The following is a 12719-nucleotide window of genomic DNA, read 5'->3' as shown; positions in this document are numbered from 1 at the left end:
ACTCTTCATAGCATTGTAGTAGCACGTTGTATTTTGTATTGTGTAGAGTACATTTTGATCAGTATGTTATTCCATTGTCTTTTTTTCCTTATCTGGTTTGCCACCACGAGAGTTGTGGTTTTTTTTCTGGTTGTTCTTGCGTTTAACTCTTAGTTTATGCCAAGAAAGCATTTTTCTTTAACTAGAATAAAGTGTGTTCAAATTGACTGTTAGTTCTTTCCTGCCGACCGCAGGACACTACACTTAGCCTTTTTTGTTTGGGGAAAGATTTTGTGTCTGGTGCAGTCAGTAGCTGCAATTTTACATTTGCCAGAGTGGTTCTGGTGACAAATGCTAGCAGTTCTGTGCACGCTTGCCATGTTCTTGCTGTGTTCCTGCATTGGAAACAATGTACTAAGGTGTCACTGGAGCCGTGATTAAGGCATTTGTCAGTTGGGGTCTCAGGTTGATTGCTGCATATTTAACATTTGTGGGCACAATGTCGTAATGTCATTTATTACCTTATACCAGGTTGTTTTTACTTTCAAACTACGCTGGAATACCAACACTGTAGGAAAAGACAGATTGCTACTTATAATAAAGAAGACACGTCAAGCTGCAGACAGGCACAATTAAGGGACACTCACATATAGCTTTCGGCCACAGCCTGTGTCAGTAAAAGAGACCCACACATGCACCATTCACACACACACACACACACACACACACACACACACACACACACACACAAGCAAGCACACCTGACACACACCTGACTACAAACTTCAACATCTCCGGCCCAAGGTGCTGTAGTTGACGGTCGTTTGTGCGTGAAGTGTGCTTGCTTTTACTTTGGTATTTAAGGCAGCTTTGTCCAAGTTTTGCCATACTTGTAACCATTTAAAGTTAGGTGTCTTTTTAAGTTCAGTTTTGTTGTGTCGCACTTCTCCTCTCAGTTCTGCATATAGCTTTTTTGTCGTTCTTATGAGCAGGTTATTGGCTGTTTCTACTATTATCCATTTTGCAAGTAATATTCATGTATGTATTTTAGTTTGAAAGGGATCTTTCCTAGGTTTACTGGAGCTTTTTCTGACTCTGGCCAGGCGGTTGTCAACCAATATGGTTTTTTTTTTCAAATGGTGGATCAGAAGTGCCTCGTATATCCTTTGTAGGTTGATAAGTCCCACTCCTCCTCCACGTATAACCATTGTCATGGGGTGCACTGCTCTTCAGAGATTTCACAACACCATAGAAGATAGTTTATTGCCCCTTCTGTGTCTCTCATTATCTCTTTTGATTGACTTGACATTTGGGCCATAAACAACACTTTTAATAGTAATTGTTTGTTGATGAGATTCACCTTCTGGAATAAGTCTAGCTCTGTATTTCCGTTTGATCTTGTGAGTCCTCTTATTTTGTATAGAACTGAACAACAGTTTTGGGCTGCCATTTTCATTTGACATGAGTAAATCTGAAGTGCCATCCATTTTTGTGTTTCAACTACTGAGTACCATGTGCTACTTTTGTTAAGCTTCTTTTTTCCTGAGTACTTGGTATGAGTACAGTATTTTTCAGATTTATTTTTGCCGCTGCCACTCATTCAAAATTTTGAAGGGCTTCTTGTATTCTTCGGAGGTCTGCCTTGTTTTCTATGAAGAATACTACATCATCAGCGTAGGCTTTATTTTCTACTGTAATGCCATGTGGTGTGATTCCATTGATGGTTTTGTTGATTTTATGCAACAGGGGATTCAGAGCTAAGGCAAGTAGTGCCACCAAGAGCTAGCAGCCTTGTCTTACCAACCTCTGAACTTGTATAAGTTTTGTGTTACGGCCATTTATTAATGCCCTGGCAGTGGCAGTGTTAAGTATATTCTTCGTTATTTGATTGACAGAGTCTCCGAGGCTGAGTTTTTCTAGAATCTTGTGTAGATAGTCATGGCTTACTCTGTTGAAGGCCTTATCAAAGTCCACTGACACGATCACAGCCTTGGATTTGTTTACTGCTGTATTTTTTTTTTCTTTTTTTTTTTTTTTTTTTTTTTTCCCCCCAGCTTGTCTGCCAAGCATCACACTGCTATTTCATAGTCAGTGTTTAGTAGCGTGATAGGTCTGTAAACCTCTATTCTTTGTAGTACACCTTTTTTTGGGTTAAGATTGTGTGTCCCTTTGTGAAATCTTCTGGTATTTTTTGACTGCCAGTCCTGTCATTCACAACTTAGTGAAGGTGTCCCCAACAATGTTCCAGCTCATGTGGTAGAATTCAATGGGAATCCCATCTTATCCTGGTGATTTTCCAGCTGGGCTGGATTTAACGATGTTGTGGACATCTTCTTTTTCCATACTTTCTTCCAGGTTTGATCTATCTGCACCTGTCAGAACATCAGGCAAGTTGTGTAGGAGGATGTCTGTTATGGTGTCACTCAATTCCTCTCTCTTGAACAGTTGACGTTTCTGCTCCAAGATCTCTTGTATTGCTGTTATAATTCTTCTGTTTGGAGTTCCTTAATTTCTTTTTGCATTGTTTTTTCTAATTATCCTGCTGATACGGTGCATTGTGGCCAGTTCTTCTTCAATTGTCCACATTGGTTGGCTTCTTGTTTTGATTCCCTTTGTTTCCTCTGTTATTATGTTCATGAGTTTAACCTTTATACATCTTAGTTTGTGCAAGCGCTCTGCCCCATTGTCCATTGGAACATTTATTGTGTCTCTTATTCGCTGGGTATAAAAGTCTGCTGTGCAATTTTTCCACATGGCCTTCAACACTGTATTTTATAAGTGTTTTTCTGATCATGGGTTTAGCATGTGTTGTCCATCATTCTACAGATGTTTCTGCTGCCCCTTCTTCTTGAGGCATTCCCTCCATGTAGCATCAATTTCCTTAAGCAGTGATGTAGCTTTCGTGTCACTAGTGAGCATTCTCCAAAAGCTTTTGCCTGAGTCTTTCTTTTGTATTGGTAGGTTTGTTTCTGAAATATGACAGCTGTGTTCTGAGAAGGTGAATGGTTTTATTTCTACGAAGGATATTTTATGGGTTAAGTTCCAAGGCATGATATCCTGTCAAGTCTGCTATTCCTGTTTTTGTACGAGAATGTGTACTCAGGTTGTGTGTGCATGTGTTGGTTTTTTTTTCCTCCCACACACATCTCTGAGTTGCATTTTTCTGGTGGCAACATCTAAATTGGTGCATGTGTTTGGTGTCGACATGTGATCTTTCGCTATAACACAGTTGAAGTCACTTCAAATCAGTAACTTCTAGTTTTCAGCTTCATCGGTTTTCTGCTATGTTGTCCTCAGTGACTGTCCATTGTATGTTACAAATCCTATGTGACCACAAACCATTTTTAATGATGGAACATGTTTTCATAAATCTATTTTTACACTCTGCAGCCCTGAGTCTATTTACCCCATTTTTCCCTCGTTAGTCCAAAAACATTCCCATACATCCTGAAAGACTTTATGATCTCCTTGTCCTGCACTTCAAAAAGTAGAGTGCATTCTTTTACATTCCTGATGCCATAAGCTCAATGCTGAATCATAACGTTGCTAAATGACCTGTCTCTGTGTTGAAATTTGCAAGTACATCCCCCACCCCCACCTCCTCAGTCTCCCAGTTTCATCAGTGTTGTCTATTTTCATGAACAGTGAGTTAATCAAGAAATCCAGTTAAGTCCATTTATGTGTTCCATAGGAACTTTCATATCATCTGTTATCCAGTTATGAATTTTGAATGTAGTTGGTCTTTCAGAATTCTGGTCAAATGCATATTGCATTATGTTAGATCGATTGAGTGAAGCCATGATTTTTCAAAAGAAGGCAGAACAGAAATAAAAAATTAAATTTCGTACTTGCCAGACAGCAGCAGCAGCAGCAGCAGCAGCAGCAGCTAGCACAGCAGTAGGCTCAGCGTGAGGGTTGTTGGTCAGGAAGTCCTGTCTACCTAGGACCCACAATAGGAGTGGCAGCACAAAATGTTCCCAGGTGGACAGCCAGCCAAGTACTTAGCTACCGCACCTGTTTGACATTGTTTGAATTTTCCTCATACCTCATCCGATGGCCCAGTCCGGCAAAATATTCTATGAACTTGAAAAGAGCATTAACTGCTTCTATTAACATAGTTTGAGCCAAATCAGTGAGCCTCATTCCGTGTACTCCTGTAGTTAGATTTGCAATTGGAGATCTACATAACTTTTTTAAGTCTCAATTTCTCCTCCTAAGATCAATTGGAAAAGAGCCTCTCTGGCAGATCATCTACAGAAAACACTGTCATACTAAAACAAGGTGACATTTTCCACTTTTGCTGTATTAAGTTTATTTATTCATCTCAAGTTTCAGTCTTCTTGGCCATCCTTAATTGATTTTGTAGTTGTGGAAGAGAAAACAATGCGTTAATATTGAGATATCACTATCTTTAAATTTTTGTTGTCCTTTGTAAATTTCAAGCTGTCAAACCAACAAGACAGCATTTGTGAAATATAATGACCGGAAACACAAATTTAAAGACACTGACATTTCAATATGTAAGGCGTACTTTTCTATTGAAGGACCACAAAGTCACTTGAGAATGATCGAGAAGGCTGACACAAATGATGAACAAATAAAATTAATGTAGCGAAAATGGAAAATGTCATCACCTTTTAATAAATTAGTAACTGCTATGGAAAAAAGAAACTAAAATTGCTCATATACTAGATTTTGACTATCTGTAGACTTTGGATGTAAAACGGTAGTTATCATAACTAAATTGAATATATTAATTTTACATATATAAATTTAACTGTTCAAATGTATTTAAATTTTATAATAAATTGTTTAACATTGTGAGGAATAACATAAAATTAAGAAAAAAAAATGTTAGAAGCTGTGAGAATCAAATCTAGGGCCAACAAATTACCAGTCAGTGCTGCTAACCACTCCCCCCACTATACTGTTACATCAACTGCTTCTAATAAACCCCTCATAATGTATGCCTGCATAATACATTGCATGCAATTTCAAAGAAAAATATTGACCTGGTGCTGTGAGCAATGTAGAACTCAGTGCCAGAAGGGATGTCTTCACATCAGAGCATGCACAGTCAAAAGCAAACAACTGCATCCCTTCTCTGAGCTGATTGTAGTGCAGCTGACCATCATTTCAGGACTTGCCACTGGTTTCTAGTTGTCACAGAGAGAGCGCTACGAACATCCCCCCCCTCCCCCCCCCTCCCGTACCAGCACACATTTGAAGAAAAATGGCAGGATTGTAGTGTGGTTTCTGACTCGCATTCAAAGAGAAATAGCATAATTTTAATGTGATTTCTGGCTTGCATTCAAAGCGAAATGGCATAGTTTTAGTGTGATATTAACAGTGTGCTGCAACCCTTTAGCACATGATAACCAGCCACCACTGGTCTGAACTGTACAGAGTAAAGGGACACTGGTCTAAACTGTACAGAGTAAAGGGAATTAGGACTCCTTTATTTAGTGGTGTGGCACACGGCAGACAATCCACAGACACTGCAGCAACATTCTATTCAGTGACGAATCAAGTAGATTACCTTGATTGTGAAGTAGATCACCTTGATTGTGAAGTGCTGTCAAGGTCAATTTGTAATCAGTTAGAATGCCATAGAGGTGACTTAGTAAATAAAATTTTGGATAATGAACACATGTCTGGAAACGAACCATTTTGATATAAAATAAGTTTGAAGTTCAAATCTCTTGCATCATGGTACATACACAGCAGAGACACTGAGCTCCAACCTGTGTGTTCTACAGGAGCCCATGCCATGGGCAATGTTTCAATACTCATTGTTGGGTTCTTTTCTATTTGATGAAGGATATCCTCATCAAAGTCGAGAGTGTGGCGAGTCCATGGAGCACCACAGTCAACCCTCCTAGTTTTGAACATACCAGTTTATTGAAGCAATTGTTGTTAGACAAAAATTGTCTATGATGTCACAATTACAACAGGGATTGACAGCAGTGCCCTCTTCTCAATTTGTGCGCATACTGCAAAGTGAGAGATTTGAAAGTGATTCATTCTTGAAACTTATTTTATATCTAAATGCTACATTTCTGGACAGAGATTCCTTATGAAAACTTTATCTACTAAGTCACATGCACAACCCATGGCAGCCTCTGATGTGAATTGTGAACTACCCTGTGTTGTGACCTACCCTGTATAGAGTTTTGGGATGCCCTTCTTATGGATCATCTTCAAGATGATATGTGTGTACTGTGACAGACACTGTGAAAGTTAGTAATACCTATTCTTGGAGGGGGAAAAAAAAATGTAAATCGATCAATTGAAATGAAGAGGTATGGCAAGTGCAAGGATGAAATTAAGAAAATGGAAGACTTCATTTATAGATTCCAAATGATTATTAGGGATAAAATACATAAACTTCCAGCACTGTACACAGTTATATTTAAGACACTTTCAGACAGCCAAAGCCAAGGAATAGTCACCGAATTAAGTGGCAGAAGTGTTCATAAGATCAACAGTGTGGTGAAACATGGAACCAATTTCAAGGCTATGACTGCCATCAGCAATGAAAAAATTTTGGGGCTAAGCAGTAACGACATTTCCATCTTCCTTGCTCAATACAAAAGAACTCACATTTCACTTGAATGGAGGTTGCATGAATTCAGAAACAGAAATGTGATCTTTTTTTTCCCATCTGCATGTTGTCATGAGCTACATAATTGGTCCTGTGTAAATAAAGAAATAAGAAAATAAATCAAAGACATACAAATGATAAGTGAACAGAGGAGAAGATTTCACATAACTTGTGGCCTCCAACTCAACAGATTGGGAAAGAACTTCATTACTATCGGTAGAATAGAAATGACAGATAAGAAATTAGTATGTTCCACAGCATTTTGAAAGTCATAGCTCTCAAGGATAAAAGTGATGTTTTTTAATTCTATTAACATGTAGTGTTTTGTACAAGGGGGGGATCAAATATAAATGGAATTTTTGTTCCTGAACATCAACAGTTGGTAGCCCAGCACTTCTGCGATGCTTAGGCGGGACCGTTAGAAGTGAGGAGAGCATGCTGTTAGATAGTTCCCGCAATTTCATCAGTAACGCTCATGATGTCTGAGCAACAGGTGCACCCCTCCATTGTGCAACACATAATTATCAATTTCTTGCTTGTGAAGGAGTTACAGCGGCAGAAATTTGCCAAAGATTGACTGCACGGTTCGGTGATAAAACATTATCAAGGACATGTGTTTTTGCCTGTCATAAAAAGTTCAAGGAAGGACAAGAACATGTGGAAAATCAGCAACATGATCACCGTCCATGGACCAGCATTACAGACAATAACATTCGTGTGGATGAAGACATTATTGATGACGATGGACGGGCGAGAGTATCAGAAATTGCACAGTAAGTCGGAATCAGATATGGGAGCTGTCAAGCAATCATCGCAAACGACCTACAGTTCCTTAAAGTGTATTCCAGATGGGTCCCTAAACTTTTGAAAATCTGAAGTTTAGACAATTGGATGTCTGTCAGAGGCTCACAGCAAGGTTTACAGAAGAAGGTGATGCATTTTTGAGTCAGATCATCACCTGTGATGAAACATGGATTCATCACAACACTTCAAAATCCAAACAAGCCAGTAAGGAGTGGGGGAAGAAAGGGGAGGCAGCACCAGTGAAAGCCAAGACTCGACTGTCAACTGGCAAGATTCTTTCATCCATTTTTTTCAATCAGTGAGGCATTTTGCTCATTGATTTTTGCATGGGCAATGCACAATCAATGCTGCTTACTACTGCAAACTGTTGAATGAGGCAAGAGTTGCATATCGCTGCAAAAGACTAGACTAGTCGATTCGACAGGTCATCCTCCTCCACAACAATGCGTGACCCCATAATGCAGCTCTAACTGTCTACAAGCTACAGGAAATGCATTGGACTACACTTGATCATCCTCCTTACAGCCCGGACTTATCGCCCTGCGATTTCCATTTATTCGGATCGCTTAAAGAAGCTCTAGAGGGGCAACGATTTGCAGATGATGAGAGTGTGGAAGACTTCGTGCCCAACTGGCTGGTGACAGGACTCAGTTCTTCTTATGATGAGGGCATCAAAAAGCTGCCCATACGCTGGGACGAATGCATTTCCGAAGCAGGAGACAATGTGGAAAAATAAATTATAATTGCCTTGAGTTTTTCAATAAATGAATTAAAAAAAAAATTCCATTTATATTTGAACCGGCCTCTTAGCAAAGGTAATTTTTTATAACATCAGAGTTGATGATAAGAACTGCGTTTTTTTTTTTTTTTTTTTTTTTTTTTTTTTTAGGAGAACTAAACGTTCCAGTAGTCTTAAATGTAAATAATTTAGGAGTGAAAATAACTCACCAGGTAGTAGAGGCAGTGTGTTATAGACAGGCATACAAACAAGACTGAAAAGTTAGCTAGCTTTCAGAAAAATTCTTTGTCAAGCTAGAGTACACATACACATAGACAAGCATGCAGACACACCTGTATGGCAACATCTCGCTGGTTGAATAGACTGTGCCAGGACTGCAGTTCTCCAGCTTGACTGGAATGGGGTGATAGTCAGGTGTGGGGAAAAAAGGAGGTGTGGAGCAAGAGGGAATGTTGGGGAAGGGGGCCTGGTAGCTGTGGTGGCTGGAAGGTAGTCAGCAGGTGCGTAGGCTAGGAATGTCAGAAGGAGGGACAGCAGATACCTAGGATAAGAATGTGACTCAAGCACTAGTACATTCAAACAGCACATGATGATGATGATGACGATGATGATATGGAGGAACGAATTGGGAGATGATGACAGAACAGAGGAAGAGGAGATTGCAGGGAAGAGGGTGTGGGTACAGGATGAATGAAGTTGGCCCAGGGCTGGGTGGAGACAGATGACAGATGGGGGGGGGGGGGGGGCGGCGGGAGACAAGTGGAGATTGAGGACAAGAGTATTAAGGGAATGAACTGTGTGCTGCAAGGACAGTTCCCATCTATGTATTTCAGAGCTGCTGTTGGGACGGGGCAGGGGAAGGATCCAGATAGCATGAGCTGTGAAGCAGCCATTGAAATTGAGCATGTAGGTCGCAGCAACGTGTGCCACCACTGGGTGGTGAACTCTGCTTTTAGCTACAGTGTGGGGGGTGGACATTCATTCAGGTAAACTGCTGAAACATTATCACCATTGCTTATTGCAAGATTGAATGCCATCTGGTGGTGTTGTGGGCATGAGACATTGTAAGGAAAATGTATAAATGGAGGAGAGGTAAATGGGGAATCACTCCACCAACAATACAGGCTGCAAATCGGGAAATCCAATGACTTAAGTGACTATGACAAAGGGCAGGTTGTTATGGTCCCACACATGGGGTCAAGCATCACAGAAATAGTGATGAATGTTGACTGTTCACATGGTACATAGTAATCATCTATGGGAAGTGGTTGAGGGATGGTAGAACCGCAGTAGGTGACAAAGTGTTGGACATCTGCAGTTCATTAAAAAATGTGGAAGTCACAGGCTTGCCCCCTCTATAAAGCAAGGAAGGGGTGATATGTGAGAGATCTGATGACTGTACAAAGCTGGTGTGAGCACAAGTTTTTCTTAGTGCACTGTTTAGCTGATATTGTTGAACACACAGATTTGCACCAGATGACCTCAATGTATTCCGATGTTCACCTAATTACATTGTCAATTAAGACTGCAGTAGGCACGAAACAATCAAGATTGGGCCATAGATCAATGTAAACATGTTGCCTGGTCAGATGAACCATGTTTCTTCCTACACAATGTCAGTGATCATGCCCAGATCTGCTGTATTGAAGTAAATGGTTGCTCAAAACATGCATCCCTTCTTGGACCCAGGCCAGCGGGGGCAGTATTATGTTATTGGGGACATCCCTGCTTCCCTCAGACCAGTAGTAATTGAAGGCACCAGGACAGCTGTGGACTGTGAATATTGTTGTGGACCACTTCCATCATTTCATGTCTGATGTCTTCCCCAACAGCAGTGACAACTCGTAGCAGAATAACTGACCAAGTCAAAAGGCCAGGATCAGGCTACAGTGGTTTGAGGAGTATGATACTGAACTCAAATTGATGTCTTGGCCAACAAATTTTTCTGATATGAATCTGATGGAATACACCTGGGACATACAGAGTGCCAACTCCACACCCACAAATTACCTATCTGTAATATATGGGAATTGTGTGACTTGTGGGTAGAGATCTGGTACCACATACATATGGAAATCTGCCAGTGACTTGTCGAATCCATGCCACCCAGAGTCAGTTCTGTAATGCATTTCAAAGGTGGATCAAGATGCCATTAAGCAGGTGGTCGTAAGGTTTTGGCCATCAGTCAGGTAAAATTAGAAAGATATGAGCTCACATGTTGGCTTACCAATAGTCCTGCACAATGTTCTTGAGTAGAAGAAAAAAGGGGAAGTTACAGTGGTACATGAAGGTATCCTCTGGCGCACACTTCAGGTGGCTCACAGAGTAGAATACCAGTAGAACATTGTATCTGAAATTTTGGGTATTGCAACCAATAGAATAATTGCTATATTGTGTGTTTCATTTGTAAAGCAAAACATATTTCCCAACTGCAGTGAATCTCTGTGCGTCTTGTTGAAATATAAAGCATTTATTCTTCTCAGACAAACAAACTATTTAACAGGATGAACAGTAATTCTATTAACAAATGAGTCGTAAGCCGACTGTTTCAGAAGGAATATCAGAGTTTCAATTATTTTATGCTGTGCACAGTAATGCTTCATCACTAGAATGCAAGTCAACTTGTGCATATGCTTCTAAACTGTATCCTCAAACTGTAACTTCAAGTAAATGAAGCCAAGGCATGAATTGGCAAGACAATGTTAACTTCCTTTCTGCATTTAGTTTAATTGTGATGCTCCACATTGTAATAACTTCTGTAGGTAGTGTAAATAGTTTCGAAGAATTGTCTGTATTTGTAAGAAGAGATTGGCTCAACCCACAGTATCTGAACCAAATATTGTGATCATGGAAACTCCAGGAGTGAAACAAAAGTAAGGATAGGCAACCATCCATCTACAGTTGATTGATGTGTGGTTCATTCTGCCCTTCTCTCTCTCTCTCTCTAAAATGGGAAAAATCATCTGAAAGGTTTCCCATTGTCATTTTTATTAATTAAACCAAATGTTGAATGTATGAGAGGGTGTGCTCTAAGCCCTGACAAGTCTGTTCTGAAGTCATGAACGCATTTTCAATATTGTTAGCAAGTTAGTAAGGAAATGCTTGCAACTATATTCATATCATTTACAGCTTTCATGAGCCCTAGAGCTACAGATAAATGTTTGTGTGGCAATTTTGGAAACAAGATGTTGGTTCATGAAAACTTTCTTAATCTTGTTTTTTCAATTTTGCACCAGAAACAAGGCTCCCCAAAACTGATTTTTCTGTGTGTCGTATACAAAGACAAATTTATGTGTTGTTTGTCTTCACTGAAAAGAGTATGATTGTGACTAAATACCTTCATATGTTATATATGTTTTCTTGACTACAAGGTGAAATGGAGAACTTTATTTCTCAAGAAGGTGATGTCTCTCCTCAGTGGCACACTTCAGTAAGTAACAGGCTAAATGAAGTCTGTATTGAACTGCTTGATTTTGCCATGAAGTGAATGACAGAGCTTATGACAGGGTTTTTACTTCCATCCACACACTATTCAGCTTCATTCTTTGGTAATTCATAAAGAATAAAGTAAGGAATGAGGAAGTTCTACACAGAATCAGTGAGGAAAAGAACATATGGAAAACACTTAACAATAAGATGGAACGGGCTGGTAGGACTTGTGTCAAGACAACAGGGAATAACATGCATGGTATTAGAGTGAACAGAACATAAAAACTCCAAGGAAAGACAGAAACTGGAGACATAGGGTGCAAGTGCTACTCTGAGATAAAGAAATTGGCACAAGAGTGGAATTCCTAGCATCCCTTATCAAACTAGTCAGGAGATTGATTACTCAAAATGACTGTGTGCATGCGCCTTCACTACCAGATTACCTGTGGAAAAGCCTAATATTCTTTTTGCAGCAGCCAGTATTACAGTTTTCTCCATATAATATATTAAATTTGAAAATTCATCTTGAAAAACATTATATGTTTACTCTCAAAAAGTAAATGTGATGCAGCTAAGGTAATCTGACAGAATATTCAGTAAGAAATGATTCACTTGGCACAATTGGCATATGTTTTCTAGTCAAAATGATAAAGGTAAATAACATTCTATGTTTATCTGTTACTTCTTACTTTCTATGCTCTGTTCTAATTCATTGTGCAATTCTTTTCAGTATATTTTAGCCCTTGATGAGATGATTTCAAGCCTTCAGAAGTTGCCCAAGTAAGTAGAAAATTTGCTGCTGAATGTTTCAGTTTTAGATAGCACTGCTGCATACTTTCAGTTCTATTCTGTGTTGTTTTGATATGAAAGAGCTGTATAAAATTTGCTAAATCTTTTTCCCCTTGAGCAATTTGTTATTTTGGTAATGACAGTAAAAATCTTTTGAAATGTGAATAACACTCAAAGACTGCATACAACAGAGAGAGAGAAAGATATTTTCAGTGCTAACTTGCACATTCTGAACACCATTGTTGCTCTTGAAGAGAAGAAAGGATAAAGACAAAAATAATGATAAGGGAAAGGACAGAATATCCTTCAACTTAGGATAAGCCATGTGACCTTTTTATTGAGTTGTACCATGTTCCACATCATTTAGTTGCCTTT

The 12719-nt window shown here is 39.4% G+C and overlaps 1 protein-coding gene across 5 annotated transcripts in view; it reads left to right on the top strand.

Annotated features, from left to right (window-relative positions):
* Positions 1-12719, top strand: part of LOC126260832 (vesicle transport protein USE1) — a 135301-nt gene that overhangs the window by 86154 nt on the left and 36428 nt on the right. For all 5 annotated transcript variants that reach the window (XM_049958223.1, XM_049958225.1, XM_049958224.1 and 2 more), the window contains exon 3: positions 12286-12335. In XM_049958223.1, coding sequence (XP_049814180.1) covers positions 12286-12335 — 50 coding nt within the window. The remainder of the gene's footprint in view (positions 1-12285; positions 12336-12719) is intronic.

The sequence above is a fragment of the Schistocerca nitens genome, chromosome 5 (assembly GCF_023898315.1).
Source record: "Schistocerca nitens isolate TAMUIC-IGC-003100 chromosome 5, iqSchNite1.1, whole genome shotgun sequence".
Classification (NCBI taxonomy): domain Eukaryota; kingdom Metazoa; phylum Arthropoda; class Insecta; order Orthoptera; family Acrididae; genus Schistocerca; species Schistocerca nitens.
Note: the sequence above shows the minus strand (reverse complement) of the source record. Positions and strands in the feature narration are given on the sequence as shown.